An 18,742-nucleotide genomic window follows, 5' to 3' on the forward strand; every position below is an offset into this window, starting at 1 on the left:
CTAAATTAATTCCTTAGCAATATCTCCTATCATAAATTGAAATTATTGTCTAAAATAGCTAAAGAATTCATTTAGACTAGGAAATAATATATTTGGCGATACATTCTTTCCTCAGCAATATTTGGCAATAGCTTTTTTATTAATTAATTATGGCAAATGTTGCTAAGAAAAGGATGTGACCAAATAAATAAATTCGTAATCTGAATTAATTTCTCAGCCATTTGCCATAATCATCTCAATTTTCGTCAATTAAAAAAAGGATAGGCAAACCTTTGGCATATAGTCAATACAAGCAGAATAAAAATCGGTCCATGTTAACCTGCGTTAGTGGTTAAGTCGGTTATAGTACGATGTGAGTGATAGGTAGAATTAGGTAGAATTTTAGAGTATAGAGGATCGTGTCTTGGCCGTTGTCAGAAGAAACAAAAAAAAATTTTAATTCAAATTATTAAGTATATTTTTTATTTTACGTCATTTTGCATTTTTAATATTGTTCTAGGACGATTGTCTCTAAACGACAAATGACAATAATGAGGACAATTAACTTCAAAATTCAGAAAGACAATCATGTTTATGTAATATCTGAATGTCCATAAATGACAGTAGTCAATTTCTTTCCTGAAAATATAATATTTTTTTTAATTGTTTAAAAAAGAATATTTTTTTTTTCTTGTGACGCGCTTCTAAGTGCGCCCCCCTTTACACTGCGCCCTGGGCAGTTGCCCCTCTTGCCCACCCCTTGTTACGGCACTGCTTTTGATGGTCTTAACAAGGTCATTTCCCTTTCATTACAATTTAATAGCAAGTTAAAACATATTCAAAAAAACTCAATTGGTCGCTTGAAGAATCTAAAACAACTTGCATTAAGTTACAACTCGATAGAGTCTATTGAAAATGGAGCATTTTCAAAATTAAATAATCGTTTATCATATCTTGATTTGAGTCAAAACAAATTACAAGCACTTTCAGATAAAGTATTTGAAGGTATCATGTCTGTTGATCATCTTGATCTTTCGAATAATAACATTATACATTTTAAATATACTACTGATTTATCATCACTTGTATATGCTTACAATAATAGTCAACTATTTTCTGTAAATGGAACAGAAAAATTTAGAGTTAAATTATTTTGTCGTATTGAAAATTGGTGGACAATTTGTGACAACGATAAAATTATAACATCAATTAAATTTGATGAAATCAATCCATTATGGCGATTTTCTGATAAACAAAAAAAAAATTTACAATTTTATATAACAATTGATAATATTACATCTATACAAAAAAATGCATTTACTAACATTGACAATCAACTTACAATAAAAAGTTTAATTCTCAATAAAAACATTCGAGATGGATTGAAGATTCCATCAAATTCATTTGATGGATTATCAAAATTAGAAAATCTTGAACTTCATGTTGGACCAAGTGTTCTTTCACGTGGTGCATTTTACAGATTATTTAGTTTGAATCGTCTACTACTTCAAGTTGATGAAACTAAAGGATATTTGGGTAAATCTCTGACAAGTTTAAACCATTTAACTTCGTTAAAAATTGTCAAAAATAAGTCAATCAGTATTTGCAGTAATCAATATTCACGAAAACTTCCACCAATTTTGTATTTTTCTTACGTCAAAGGTCCTTTTACTGTCTTACATAATAATTCATTTATTTGTTTACCAAGTCTTGAATATTTACGAGTAACAAGAACCAATTTGACGACAATTGAACCTGGTGCATTTTTTGAAATTGATCTTTCATAAAAAATAAACTTGTCTTACAATAAAATTAAACGTATCGTCATAAATGTTTTTAATAATTTAAAAATTTTAAAAAGACTTAAACTCAATAATAATGAAATTACTGGCTTTGATGTTGGATCATTGATGACCGTCAATAATGATTATACACTCATCAATGTAAGCTAGAATAAAATAGAGAAGATATCGAAGGGAACATTCGGCAATATGACATGTAAAATATTTGATATACGAGAGAATCCACTATTGTCTACTACCAGGAACATCATGGGATTTCCAGCTACCATCGGAGAATTAATTGTCAGAAAGGGACATCGTATACATTATGGTGACTTTTTGAAAAATACAGCTGATGAACCACAACGTAAATATACCAAATACGCAGATTTAGGAAAAGATTGTCATGATATAATATTTTATTTGGCTCAATATATGAGCCAGTTTCCCAAAAATTACACCGTATATTTTAATTTAATTCAGCTATAATTTTTATAATCGTTTCTGATAATTGAAAATGAAAGAATTCAATTATTATTTATCTACGAGATAACCTATAAGCTAAAATTAATAAATTTCATATGAATAATCTTTTTTTAGTTCTAATTCACTGAATATTTTCAATATCATCAGATCAGGTTCGTTTTTAATTTTAATTATTTTATGATTATATTATTAGTTTTAAATTATTCTTTAAACACTCGAAAATTTCATGATGGATTCAATATCAGTGTAATGCAGTGTATCGCACCACGTTTCCAAATATACCACGATAATTTCACAAGGGTTGTAAGGCCTTGAGTTTGATACAGGGCTATCAAAGTATGTGGAGGATAGGTTGTAAATTGAAATAATAGGAATAACACTTTAAATAAATCTAAACACTGTGGCTTAAATTCTATTAATATATTCACTTTATTATTTCACTAAAATTATAATTATTTGTGTTGTATATTGTATATTTATTTGACTCTAAAAAGTGTTGTCATGGACAGACACTACTATTTTATATTGTAAGTATAAAGAAATCCCGTTGTACGGATTACACGACATAATAAATTTGACATAATATATCCGACATAAAAAATCCGCCCAAAATAAATCACGAAAAAATAAATCGCGACAAAATAAATCGCGAAAAAATATATCGCGACAAAATAAATCGCGAAAAAATAAATTGAAAAAAAATAAATCTAGACAAAATAAATTTAAATAATATTGAATACAAAAATAAATAAAATTAAAAAATCTATCAAGAATTCATCAAAATTGTCTTTTAAAATTATAAATCGGTAGATATTTTCGCAGTTGGGAGGGCTTCGCCCCCCCCAAACCCCCCCTTGTGACCTGAAAATCACCTCCTCATTCATGTAACAATTTTCTTCTTTTAAATTTATTTTGTCTAAATTTATTTTTTTTAAATTTATTTTGTCGCGATTTATTTTGTCGCGATATATTTTTTCGCGATTTATTTTGTCGCGATTTATTTTTTCCAAATTTGTTTTGTCCGGATTTATTTTGTCGGATTTATTTTGTGAAATTTATTTTGTCATGTTACCGTTGTACGCGAATCAATATTAATTAGAGATGTTACGTAAACGAGTGTTGAAGAGCAACTGATTTCTCAGTTTGTTGAAAATTGTTAAGTCCAAAAAATGGGTGTGTACTTAGTTAAAAAATTAGTTTTAATTGGTCAAAAATTAGTTCAAGAGAGGGTAAAAAACTAGGTGTAGGTGGTGGGATTTTTAGACATAAAATTGGGCCTTGTGTGGTCCAAAGGGTGGCATAAAAAATACCATGTGTAAACAAAAAATATAGATATTACGACCGGAAAGTCCAAGACGTTTTCATGAATTTAGTTTATTTTAAAAAGTTATAAATTTACTTTTTTATTGTCGATTTTACGATCATTCTGTGTATCGAAAATACGTTAGTGCAGTTGTTTGACAGATGTGAGATTTTCTCTAATTCTTGACAAATAATGTTTTTAAAAAATATGTTATAATAATACCAAAGAGAAACTTGAGTTTATGGTTTTATTTGTTACGTGATTTTTACTCAAAATCTATGCATGAGTTGACCATGTGTGGGAATATTCGAGTTTGTAAAAAGCTATTAAAAGTACATAAATTAAATCGTTGTTTAAAATATTTTAGAAAAAATATAAACCAAAATTGTTAGTCATATGTTATTTGAAATTGTATGATCTCGTGATCTAGCCATAAAAAACAGAGTAATGTTTAAAACTTATCAACTTATTGTATTTTGTTTAAAAAATAAAAAGAATAAAAATCTGGTCAGTCTGGGACCGACAGACATGTGGTTCGACCCGGAACATGCAGTGATAATTTAATTTATCTATTTTATCAATTTCAAAATTTCTTCAAAACCCTCTCAAATTTATGATTTACTCAATACGAGTACAATAAGAATTTTAATTCCAAGTATTTTTCATCGGCCATCATGAAAAGTCCAAGGTTTTTTCGTAAATAAAAAGACAAACTAAAGAAAGTAAAAAGAAATATATAAATATTTGAGATATGAGTTATAAAAAATTGTTTTTAAATTCTTGTCAGTAATAATAAAAATGTCATGAAATTATACTTGACATCATTTTGACCTTGATGATAAATAAATAATATTATAATACACTTTATGTAATTAACTTTGTGTAATTTTAATCAATATAAATTCCAATTGTTCCAATTATTTTTTTAATTGCCATTTTTTTTCAGTACTCTAATCATTTTTCATAAATACAATTTCGAAACATGTTTAAAAATCAATATTAGGGATAAATTCAATATTAAGCTAATTTTCTGATACTTACATAGATCATGTCAATGATAAATATGAATTCTTTGTCTATTTATTATATGTATGTAGGAGTAGTGAAATGAGTGTGAGTAAGAGAGATGAAAGAAGGATGAAAGATGCATGTTTGTGAGTAGAAATGATAGGCGTGACGACAAATGTGAAGGTAAAGGAAAGTTAAGGATTAGGAATATGACTGTGAAGAATGTGTAAGGTGGAAAAGACAATAAGAAAAAATAAAAAAGAAAATATTCTAGAAGGTAAAAGAAATCGGCAGAATGTTTGAAAAGAATGAATGTTGTCTGTGTGCATGGTGATTTTGAGGGATGAAAGTTAGTTCGTAACTTGTGCGTGAATAAGTAAGACGGAAAAACGCTTAGTCCTAAAGACACTTTTGTATTGTTTTGAAGGCTGGAATTTAATTAAAATACCTCACTATTGAATTAATAAAAGCCTCTCGAGTTTATTCCGTATTACTATCTTAAATAATCCATATTCCTACATGTATTCAACAAAATTATTATTATTTAATACTAATATTTTGTGTTAAAAATGGTTGGCTGAAAAAAATTCATTTTTAACATTATCACTCTTGAAAACGTGTCAAAGTACATAAATAATAGTTTCAAGGAAAAATGCATAAATTATTTTAAAAAAAAAATAAATAAATATTTGATGATTTTAAAAAAACAATAAATAGAGTGGAAAAATATGTAAGTTGACAACTCAATGTAAAACGGAAATGTTTTTTATGTATTTATGATAACATATTTAATAATAATATAGCAAAAGCCTATCAGCTCAAAAATAGATTTTCAGTCTTCTGTTGAATTTCAAACAGTTAAACAAACCTGTGTTAATTTACTCAATTTAATTGTCAATGTATAATTAAAAAAAAAAAATAAAGAAAACTATAACTTTGTGGCTAATATTTAAAGCATTTTTTTTCATTCATTTACGAATTGTTTCATCAGAAATAGTTTGTTTTTCGATCGGGAATTCGCTTCCACTGTGTAAAAGAGACTCTACTGAGTTGATACAGTATGTTCCGGAATATGCTGATTATGAGGAGGATATTAATACGATTAACATCGTTGATAGCCATATTAAACTCATACAAGAGTATGCATTTGAAGATAGTCATTCAGAGGCGAAAATAAATAAGTTAATACTCAGTGTATTTGATGGTAAGTTGATCATTGAAAAAGATGCTTTTAAAAAATTAACAAGACTTGAATCGTTGGAAATAACACGAGGTAGAGTTCAAATCAGATATCATATATTTCAAAATCTGAATTTTTTGAAATTTTTAAAATTGAGAGTTAATGAGAGATTGGCAAGACTTAGTGAAGAGTTACAAGATATACCAAATTTGGAAAGTTTCTAAATATTAGATAATGGCACTATTGGTATTTGTGACTCATTCAATGGCGAATTAATATTATCACAACTTCAGTATACAGGTGGTGAAATTGATAAAATATCAGACAATTCATTCAAGTGTTTGACACAACTTAAAACCTTAAAAATCACAGAAACACATCTGTCAGTGATCGAAGTTGATGCATTCAACAATTTAAATGAATTAAAGATGCTCTCAATAACAATGAATCAATTAATATCTGAGTTATATTCCACCACATAATAATGGCGTTCTGATGAATCTTATAACGATAGAGTTAAGTAACAACTCAATGAAAGCAATCGATGAAAACTCGTTCATTAGAATGGTCAGCAGTCATTGTTTATTATTAAATTTAAGCTACAATGCATTAGATAACCTCGAGAATAAATCGTTTGAAAACTGTCAAACAATTGATCTCTCGGCAAACCAAATAATTCTTATATCCGATGGTGTATTTGCTTATGAACATCGTTGATAAGATTTTATTGAATGAAAACTCAATCATAGATTCTGAGGATCATGTACGATGGGGTATTCAAGAAATAAATATAATACACTTTGATAAAATTCATCACGAAATTGCAGTCAATGAAGATAGCACATTAGACTGCATGAATCAAAAATGTTATTCAAGTGAAAATGATATTTTTAAAATTTGTAAAATTTGTAAAGCACTTTTAGCGGTTACAACAAAATCTATGCCAACGAGACTTTTACCAAACACTCTTGAAATTTCAGACGATCAATTATCATATATTGAAAAACGAGCAATTTCTAATTTGATAATTGAAACTTTAATCATAGCGTCAACCAATGAAATTTTGATACTCAATTATGAAACATTCAAAGGATTATCAATACTTAAAAATCTTGTATTCAAGACGTATCCGATTTCACTCAAAGAACTTAATATGAATACGCTAGAAAAATTAGAACATCTTGTAATATCATTTACACTAATGACCCAGAAAGAATTATGCATGTATGTTAAATTTTTAACAAGCTTAAAAAGTATAGTACTCATAAAACATAGTTCATCTTATTTTTGCAACGATTCGTACAATTATAAAAATACAAATCTTCGCTATCTTCAATACCAAAAAAGTTTGTTCCCAACAATGACAACAGGATCATTCAAATGTCTACAAGAACTCAATACTCTTATCATCACTGAAAGCCGTCTAAGTTTTTTTGACACTGGAGCATTTGATGGTCTTGAAAATCTCGATACCCTTATTTTGGAAAATAACAATATACATTTAACCAATGAAAATACATTTATTGGATTGCTAAAATTGAAAAAATTATCATTAGCTCACAACTTGATAGCGTTTATAGATACTGGTGCATTTCGATTACAGAAGAGCAACAATTTACCGAACGATTGTACGTTTCATGAAAATGATAAAGATTTTTGTAAACCTGTAACATTATCAGTGTTAGATTTAAGTTTCAATAAATTAAAACATCTGAGAAATAATATGCTCAATTGTAAATTGATTGAACAAATTGATCTTTCCAATAATGATGATGATTACTCCATAATTAATGATGGATGATTAATTACAATTGCGATGAAATGATGGATATTTGGAAAACTTTAAAATAACTGATACATCACTTCGGACACTTGAACCAGAAGCATTTTATGGACTCTCACATTAAAAAACAATTAATTTGGCTCACAATGAACTCAAAGATATTCCGATTAATGTTTTTAATCATATTCAAACATTGAATATGCTTGAACTCAATAATAACCACATTGTCAAAATTGATGTTCATGCATTGACAATGCAAGATAGCTTTCCATATTATAGCTTGTTGTTGTTAGATTTAAGTAACAATAAATTGAGAAAATTGAATCGTGAGCTTGAAGGGCTCAAATGTAAAGTACTGGATCTATCGGGAAATGACGTTGATTCGGATAATATTTTGTTTTTTAATTCTTGTATCCGAAAAATAATTATAAGTATAAATAATATTCTATCTGTGTTGGATCATTGTCAACAATAGATTTTGTCAATTGTTAAAATACATAAATATATACACTTTCTGAAAATGTTATCATTTTGTATGAAATATAAATTATTGTTGTAACAAGAAATAAAGTTAGAAAATAATACAGTTTCAATTATGTTATTAATTATTATACAAAAATAATTTTTTCCCCTATCAAGACATTTATTTTTATTGGTGTAATTGGAATTTATGATTATGAATGCTTGAAGATTATTAATTTTTCTGTTTTCAAAAAAAAGTTAATTTGTGACGATACATGATTATTAAACATAATTGCATTTGAAATTCGTTTTGCGTTTTATTTTATTAAAAATATTTTTTTTCAGCCATTGGGGAATAAATATTTGAGTTAGTCATAAATATTTTATTAAAAACTTGTGTCAATAATAAAAGTATCGTAAAAAATAATATAAATTTTATCATTGCAACCTTCAAATATTTTTAAACACACAAAAACTGTTGTTGTTCGATATAAATTTACAAAAAAAGCAATACATTTAAATAGTCAAAGTATATTTTTTTAAAAATAAATTATTAAAAGTTTTAAACTCGTAAAAATTTGTAATAAATGTATAAAAAAAAAATGTTTAGACTACATTAAAAACAGTTAAAAAAAAAGTACTAAATGTCCGGTTAAAAAATGGAATTGTCAGTCTTCTGTTGAATCTTAAGTAGTTGACTAGATTCTTGAAAAATATTTTTGAAAAGATTAAAATGAAGAAATTTACAATTACGTGGCTCACGTTTAAAATGCTATTTGCCATTGAATTACAATGTGTTTCATCGAATTTAATTTGTTATCAACTGAAGTATATTAAACCAATTTGTCGAACTGAAAATGGTGATATAATTCAATACAAACCAGTGTATAAATCTTTGAATAAAGACCGGATTGAATATGTTGATACTTCAGTAGATGTAATTCGTCATCATGCATTTATTGAGTATGAAGATGATTTCCAATTTGGAAAATTCATAAAAGGTCTTGTACTTGATTTATCAGATGAAGATATAATAATCGAGCCATCTGCTATTGCCTTGACAAAACTCGAGCAATTGGAAATAACTTCCGGTCCAGTTCAATTGGAATTAAATAGTTTCCAAAATTTATCTAATTTGCAACATCTTAAGATAAAAGTCGATGAAAAATCTGCGAAAATGGGCCAGGTATTGAAAAATTTACCACGGTTAGAAAGTTTGGAATTATTGGATAATTATAATATTAGCATCTGTGATTCATCTAAAGATACAGTTCAAATAAAGATACTTCAGTACACTGGTGGATTTATACAATCAGTATCATCAAAAGCATTTGACTGCCTGAGAAATCTCGAAGAATTGAAAATCACAAAAACAAGCTTGTCAATAATACAGCCCGGTGCATTTGATTTATTAGAAAAATTAAAAAAAGTATCTCTAACAAGGAATTATGAATTGAATATTATCCCTGCAAATATTTTCAATAATTTAAATGAATTAATAATATTGGATTTGAGTGACAACTCAATATCAAAATTGGACAACACATATTTTGCAATGAATAAAAATTGTGAACTATTAAACTTGAGTTATAATTATATTGAATACATTATAAATGGATCCTTTAAAAATTTTGAATGCATAACACTTGATCTTGGAGTAAATGAAATCGAATATATTGGTAATAAGGAATTTGAAAATGCATCGATTGATACAATTTTGTTGGGTGATAATGTAATTACAGATTTTTTCGATAAACGAAAATGGGGAATTAATGATAAAAACACAACAGTATATTTTGATTACGACTTCATGGATTTTGCAATTTTTAAGAGTGAACAAAAAAATCAAGCTACTTTTTGTTATGAAAGTAAAAAACATAATTTTAAAATTTGTCAAGAAAAAAATCGACTTATATCAGTTACAGCAAGAAGTTTGCCATCTAGACTTTCACAAGAAACACTTATATTTGAAGATACACGGAGAAAAATTTTCAGCAAATTTTGCTATGGCGCCATATCATTGAGGGTCTATCTTCTGACTATTCAAATATTTACTATTATGTTAACAAAAAAAAACAATTTTTGTCTTGAAAAATTAAAATGTACCATAGCAATTTATATAATGTTTTTTTTTTGCTATGTTCAGATTAAAAATTACAATGCATAAAGAAATTTTTACGAAGGCCAAATTTAAAAGTTAAAATAATCCAGCCTAAAAATTACATTGTACCATAGCAAAATATATATATATTTTTTTTTGCTTTGTTATTCATAAAATTTTACGTTGTTGCTGTGGACAAAATTAAAATGATCCTCTGAAAATTTACAATGTGCCATAGTAAAAATTTAATTCTCTTAGAAATCCTATAGGTGTCACTGATAAATACAAAGCAACATGGTTAAAATTACAATGGGCCATAGCAAAAGCAATGACAGACTCAGAAATGTCAACCACCCCCACTTTTTAGCCGACCGCGCAGGCGTGTCTTTGCTTATGTTTAATGAAAAACAAACAAATGTTAGCTTTTGCAAATGTTGTTGTGGCGCAGCGGATAACGCGTAGGGATTCTGTTCGGAAGGTTTGGGGTTCAAATCCTGGTTTAGGTTAATAAATTAAAAAAATAAAATAAAATAAAAAGAAATAAAAAAAAAACGAATAAATAAATTATATAGATATTGACAATAAAAAAAAAAATTTTTATAATATTTTCAATAAATGGAATAAATTTTGCGTTTGACCATAACAAAAATTACTATGGTACACAAAAAAAAATAGCCACGCCCACACGATATTTTGCTATGGCCCATATGAAAATATCATGAAACCGAAAGATGGCGCACCTCAGCTATGGGCCATTGTAAAATTTGCTATGTTTTTTTCGTAAAAAAAAATAAAAAATTCTCTCCGTGTACTGATATAATATTAACTGAAGATAACATATTCTATAATTTAAACATTAAAAATTTAATAATTCAATCATCTGCAAAACCATTTCAACTTATTGCTGAGTCTCTAAAAGGATTACTAAAACTTGAAAATCTTCAACTCGATACTCAACCAATTTCGATTGAAAACACAACATTTTTTTATATCGAGAATACTTTACAATGGTTATCATTATCAGTAAATGAATCACAAACCTTTCTTTGTGATTCGTTGCAAGGATTTAAAAAACTGATACGTTTAACGATTTTCAATCATGATGCATTAAATTTTTGCAATGAAATCTGTTATGAAAGAGGTGAAAATCATCAATTCAAACATCTTTATTACAATGGAGGTTCATTTAAAACTGTTCAATCAAATGCGTTTTCATGTCTGAAGAACCTTGAGTATCTTTTTATTGATAGCACTAACATCACCGGATTTGAGAATGACGCATTCAACGGCCTTGATAGTCTCGTGAGTCTCCTATTACAGTATAATCGTAACTTAACACATATACGAAAAAACTCATTTGGTCAAATGAAGAATTTAAAAAGACTCATATTAAGTTTCAACTCAATAGAGTTTATAGAAGATGAAGCATTTATAAATTTAAGGAATCATTTGTCATTTCTTGATTTAAGTCGAAACAAATTACATACAATTTCCGATAAATTATTCGAAGGTATCATATCTATTGGACATCTTGATCTTTCAAATAATGATATAGTGAATTTTGAATATAATGCCAATTTAATATCACTCGTATATGCATACAATAATAGTCAACTGTTTGCTGTTAATGGATCGAAAAAATTTGAAGTTGAATTATTATGTCATATTGAAAATTGGTGGACTATTTGTGTCAAAAATAAAACTGTCACATCAATAACATTAAATAAGGTTGATCTCTTTTGGCAAATATCTGATGTAGAAAAAAATAATTCACAAATTGAAATATCAATTGATAATATCACATCAATACGAAATGATGCATGGAAAAACATTGATACCCAAGTCACAATAAAAAGTTTAATTCTCAATAAAAATATTCGAGATGGATTGAAGCTCTCATCAAATTCATTTGATGGATTATCAAAATTAGAAAATCTTGAACTTAATGTTGGACTAACTGTTCTTGAACCTAATGCATTTTACAGATTGTCTAACATAAATCGTCTCAAAATTGAAGTTAATGAAACTGAACAGTACTTGGGTAAATCTCTGATGAGTTTAAGACTTTTAACTTCGTTGAATATTGTCAAAAATAAGTCAATCAGTATTTGTGGTAATCAATTTTCACCAAAACTTCCACCACTTTGTATCTTTCTTATATCAAAGGGCCTTTTACTGTATTACATAATAATTCATTTATTTGTTTACCCAGTCTTGAATATTTGCGAGTAACAAGAACACGTTTGATGACAATTGAGCCTCATGCATTTTTTGGACTTGATTATTTAGAAAAAATAAATTTGTCTTACAATAAAATCAAACGTATCGTCATAAATGTTTTTAATAATCTAAAAATTTTAAAAAGACTCAAACTCAATAATAATGAAATTACTGGCTTTGATGTTGGATCATTGATGACCATCAATAATGATTATACCCTCATCAATGTAAGCTACAATAAAATAGAGAAGATATCGAAGGGAACATTCGGCAATATGACATGTAAAATATTTGATATTCGAGAGAATCCACTATTGTCTACTACCCGGAACATCATGGGATTTCCAGCTACTATCAGAGAATTAATTGTTAGAAAGGGACGTCGTATACATTATGGTGACTTTTTGAAAAATAGAGACGATGAACCGAAACTTAGGTATACTAGATATACAGATTTAGGAAAAGATTGTCATGGTAAATTTAACATTTTATTTGGCTCAATATATGAGCCGGTTTGCCGAAAAATATCAACGTATATGTTATAAATAATCCAGCTACAATATATTCAATATAATCGTTGTTGATAAGTAAAAATTAAAACTTATAAACTTAAATAACTTATAAACTAAAATTAATAAACTTCATAGGAATAACCTTCCTATGTTCCTCATTCACTGAATATTTTCAATGATCAGGTTCGTTCTGAACTTTAATTATTTTATGATTTACTGAATACCAATACAATAACTATTTTAATTGCAAATATTTTTCATCAGCGGTCATAAAAAGTCCAAGGATTTTTCGTAAATAAATAAACAAACTAAAGGAAGTAAAAAGAAATATATAAATATTTGCGATATGAGTTTTAAAAAATTTTTTTTCAATTCCTGTCAGTAATAATAAAAATGTCATGAAATTATACTTGACATTATTTCGACCTTGATGATAAATAAATAATATTATAATACACTTTGTGCATCTTTGTGTAATTTAAATAAGAAATAAAATTTTAATCAATAAATTTAATCTTCAAATTGTATTTATTGTTTTTTTGTTTGTATTTCAATTATTTTTCATATTTCATATTTACAACCATTTTGCATCGAGAATAAAGATACAAAATACTTAATAGATACACGGAGAAAAATTTTCACCAAATTTTACTATGCTGCTACATTACCAAAGAACTATCTTTTGACTATTGAAATATTTAATATCATTTTAACGAAAAAAAACAATAGTAGTCTTGAAAAATTAAGATGTAGCATAGCAATTTCTCATGTTTTTTTTTTTGCTATTTCCCGATGAAAAAATTACAACGCATAAAGAAATTTTTACAGAAACCAAATTTAAAATTTGAAATAATCCAGCCTCAAAATTACAATGTAGCATAGCAAAAAATATTGTTTTTTTTTTTGCTTTGTATATTTATAAAACTTACTCTGTTGTTGTGGAAAAAATTAAAATGATCCTCTGAAAATTTACAATGTAGCATAGTAATTTTAATAACTTTCTTGGAATTCCTGTAGGTGTCACTAACAAATACAAAGCAACATATTTAAAATTACGATGGGGCATAGCAAAATTGATGACGGACTCAGAAATGTCAACTGCCCCCACTTTTTAGTCGACTGCGCAGGCGTGACTTTGCTTATTTTCCGATTGTTGATGTAAAACAAATAAATTTTTATTTTCACGTGCGTTATCGTGGCGCAACGGATGCCGAGTAGGGTTTGTACTCGAAAGGTACAGAGTTCAAATCCTGAGCCTGGCCGATTTTTTAAGTCTACGTATTTATTGTAAAAAAAAAAAAACAAAGAAAAATATTTATTTATAATATTTTTTTTGAGCGTTTATAAACAAAGCAAATTTTGCGTTTGACCATTTTAAAAATTACTATGTTACACCGTGGAAGGTCGCATGGCCAGTATAGGTGGCGTTCTTCAATGAAAATTGCTATATTCCATCTCGATTTTTAATATGATGCTCTTATGGTACCAGCTTACTGTAACACAACGCAAAAATTGCTATGCTATTCTATTAAAAAAAAATGTAAATTTTTTTCCGTATAGATAAAAAAAAAAAAAAAATTCAACATAAATTATTACATATTTTCTGTTAGAAAAATAAAGTTATAAAATATTTTTATAATTTATTAAAATTTAAAAAAAAAAATTTTTAAAATGTAAATTAATATAAATAATTTATTTTTGAAAATTATCACAAGTTTTAAGCTCGTAAAAACTTGTCCATGTACATGAATAATAGTTTCAAGGTAGAATGCATAAATGATTTTAAAAAAACAATAAATAAAGTGGAAAAATATGTAGGTTGACAAATAAATGTCAAACGGAAATGTTAGTTTAGGTATTTATGATAACACGTTTAATAATGAAATAAAAAAAAACTATAAATATATCAGTTTGAAAGACAGATTTGTCAGTCTTCTTTTGAATCTTAAACAATTTGAGTTATTTACAAACCTGTGTTAATTCAATTAAATTGTCAATAAAATTGAAAGATAAAAAAATGAAGAAATCTAAAATTTCGTGGCTAATATTCGAAGGATTCTTTTTCAGTCATATACAAATCGTTTTATCCGAAATAGTTTGTTTTTCGATAGGAAATTCGTTTCCACTGTGTGAAAAAGATTCTACTAAGTTAATACATTATGTTCCTGAATATGCTGATTATGAAGAAGATATTGATACGATTAACATCATTGATAGCGATATTAGACTTCTACGAGAATATGCATTTGACGATGGTCATTCAAAGATAAAAACGAAAAAGTTACTACTCAGTTTATCTGACGGCAATTTAATAATTGAAAAATATGCTTTTAAAAAATTAACAATACTTGAATCTTTGGAAGTACGACGAGGTAGAGTACAATTGAATGATCATATATTCCAAGAATTAGATTTTTTGAAATCTTTAAAATTACGAGTAAATGAAAAATTTGTGAAACTTAATCAAGCCTTGAAGGATGTACCGAATTTAGAAAGTTTGGAAATATTAGATAATGGCACTATTGGTATTTGTGACTCATTCAATGACGAATTAATATTATCACAACTTCAGTATACAGGTGGTAAAATCGATAGAATATCAGACAATTCATTCAAGTGTTTGACACAACTCAAAACCTTAAAAATCACAGAAACATATTTGTCAGTGATCGAAGCTGATGCATTTAACAATTTGAATAAATTAGAAATGCTCTCAATAACAAGGAATCAATATCTAAGTTGTATTCCACCACACAATAATGACATACGGATGAATCTGATAACATTGGATTTGAGTAACAACTCAATAAAAGCAATTGATAAAAACTCGTTCATTAAAATGGTCGGTACTGATTGTTTATTACTTAATTTGAGCTACAATGCATTAGATGTCCTCAAGAATAAATCGTTCGAATATTGTCAAACGATTGATCTTTCTGCAAACCAAATGATTTTTATAGACGATGACGTGTTTGAAAATGCAGTAGCTGAAAAAATTTTGATGAACGAAAACTCAATCATAGATTTTGAGGATTATGTGCGATGGGGTGTTCGAAAAATCAACATCATACACTTTGATATAATTCATCATGAAATTGCAGACAATCACAATAGCACATTAGAATGCATTAATCAAAAATGTTATTCAAGTGAAAATAATATTTTTGAAATTTGTAAAAAATGTAAAACACTTTTATCAGTTACACTGAAATCTATGCCAACTAGACTTTCACCAAAAGTACTTGAAATTTCAGACAATAAATTATCATATATTGAAAAACAAGCATTTTCTAATTTGTTTATTGAAACTTTAATCATAGCATCAACCAGTCAAAATTTGACACTCAATTCTGAAACATTTGAAGGATTGTCAACCCTTAAAAATTTAATATTCAAAACGTATCCAATTTTAATTAAAGAATTTAACATGAATACGTTAAAAAATCTAGAACATCTTGTAATATCATTGACACTATTAACTCAGATAGAATTGTGCATCTATGTAGAATTTTTAACAAGCTTAAAAAGTATTATAGTTATAGAACATACTTCAGCTTATTTTTGCAATGATTTGTGTAAATATAAAAATACAAAACTGCAATATCTTCAATATCAAAAAGGTTCATTCGAAAAAATACCATCAAAGTCATTCAAATGTTTGAATGGACTTAATACCCTCATCATCAATGACAGCAATCTCAAAACTTTTGATACTGGAGCATTTGATGGCCTGGAAAATCTTGATACCCTCATACTGGAAAATAACAAAATACCTTTAATCAATAAAAACACATTTAGTGGATTGCTAAAATTGAAAAAATTATCACTAGCTCATAATTTGATATCATTTATAGATGATGATGCATTTCGATTACAGAAGAGCAATTATTTACCCACCGATTGTACTTTTCACGAAAAAAATAAAGATTTCTGTAAACCTGAAACATTATCAGTGTTAGATTTGAGTTTCAATAAATTAAAACATCTGAGAAATAATATGCTCAATGGTATATTGATTGAACAAATTAATCTTTTCAATAATGATATAATCTCTCCTGAAGACTACGAATTTGTCGACTACAAAATGTTGGATGATTCCAATAAAATTCAATTATTTCTTGATAAAGAATATGAAAAAAATTTAAAGTTTTGGTGTTTCGATGAAAATTCGTTTGTAATTTGTATGAAAAACCATGAATTATTATTTGTAACTTATAACGATATAGATATTCGACGAAAATTTAATATATTTGGTCCCAAAAATCCGCGAGAATTTGTATCTAATTTAGTACTTGAATTATACATTAACGACGATTTTTTATCGATACAACCATTCGCATTCATGAATATGACAGATAAAAATCAAGTGAAAACATTAACAATTGATAAACATTCACGAGGTAAATTTATTTTTGAACGAGAAATATTTGCTGGTTTAATAGCTTTAGAAAACCTTGAATTGAATGTTGGTCCAGTTAAAGTTAGAGATCGTTATTTTGAAAATTTGCATAATCTTAAATCTTTGAAAATCGAAGCAATTGATGATGAATTCTACTTGATTGAAACATTGCAGTATTTATTTCTTTTAGAAAGTTTGGAAATTGTTGGGAACGCTTCTGTGGGTATTTGTAGTAATCCATTTGCAGATAGCATTCCTCCGATTACCACACTTTCATATACAAGTGGTTCAATAACTATATTACGAAAAAAATCATTAACTTGTTTGACATATTTGGAAAACTTCAAAATAAGTGATACATTACTTCGGACACTTGAACAAGATGCATTTTATGGACTCTCACATTTAAAAACAATTAATTTGGCCCATAATGAACTCAAATATATTCCAATTAATGTTTTCAATCATATCCATACACTGAATGTGCTTGAACTTAATTATAACCACATTGCTAAAATTGATGTAGATCCATTGACCTTGGAAAAAATTTTTCCAAATGATCGTTTGTTGTTGTTAGATTTAAGTAACAATAAATTAAAGAACTTGAATCAAGAACTTGAAGGTCTTAAATGTAAAGTTCTAGATCTATCAGGAAATTATATTCAATCAAGTTATATTTTAATTCCTAATTCTTGTATTCGAAAAATAATTATGAGTAAAAATAATATTATATCTGCGTACGATCATTGTCAATCATAGATTTTGTCAATATTAATGAATGTATATTCGAAAAATATTACTATTTTGTATGAAATTCAGTTATTTTTTGAATAAAAAATTAAGTTTGAAAATAAAGCAGTTTAAATGTATACATATAATATCTTATCATTAGAAAAAACATTTTTTTCCTTATATCAAGACATTTATTTTTATTAATGAGATTTGAATAGATGTTTATGAGACATGTCTATTCTCAGAGCTTGAAGAATTATTACGGAGGCTAGGAGCCATAGGGTTAGCCGTAGTATTGTATTTTAAGGTACAACCAGGAAAAATTAAAAATAATGACGATTTCACGAATTTTATAGAGTAGATAATTGAAATAACGATACACCTTTTTCTTTAATCAGTTTTTTTGTTATAAGATGTTTTTTTGATTAATTAACTGTTAAAGATGGTCCTTTTTTTTGAGGTTAAACATAGGCTCTTATGGAAAATGATGTTTGGCTTTTCATAATACCCCATCGAAGTACTTGAAAAAATAATGCCATATTTACCAAAAACTAAAGGATAAAACTAGAAAAAAAGACGAAAAATCATCACCCAAATTTAGTATAGGTTTTAATATTCAATTTTAATTAATAGAGGATAATAAATTTTTGTCTTTGTCTAAATACTTAAGTGGAAGTGAGAAACAGTATTCTCTTTCTAATCTTTCGTCCTTTTCGCACTCATGAATATATAATGTTTTTAGCAAACATCCGCCAGATGTCTTTCATTTTGCCCTGGTTGTACCTTAAGAGGAATG

At 27.2% G+C, this 18,742-nt stretch overlaps 1 protein-coding gene across 1 annotated transcript; it reads left to right on the forward strand.

Annotated features, from left to right (window-relative positions):
• The first annotated feature begins 12,638 nt into the window (after window positions 1-12,638).
• On the forward strand, window positions 12,639-17,973 carry LOC122850829 (toll-like receptor 3). The gene is made up of 3 exons (XM_044149891.1): window positions 12,639-12,777; window positions 14,927-16,822; window positions 17,042-17,973. The coding sequence occupies exons 1-3, from the start codon at window positions 12,639-12,641 to the stop codon at window positions 17,971-17,973; spliced, it is 2,967 nt and encodes a 988-aa protein (XP_044005826.1).
• The last annotated feature ends 769 nt before the right edge of the window (window positions 17,974-18,742 follow it).

This window comes from Aphidius gifuensis, linkage group LG3 (genome assembly GCF_014905175.1).
Source record: "Aphidius gifuensis isolate YNYX2018 linkage group LG3, ASM1490517v1, whole genome shotgun sequence".
Lineage (NCBI taxonomy): Eukaryota > Metazoa > Arthropoda > Insecta > Hymenoptera > Braconidae > Aphidius > Aphidius gifuensis.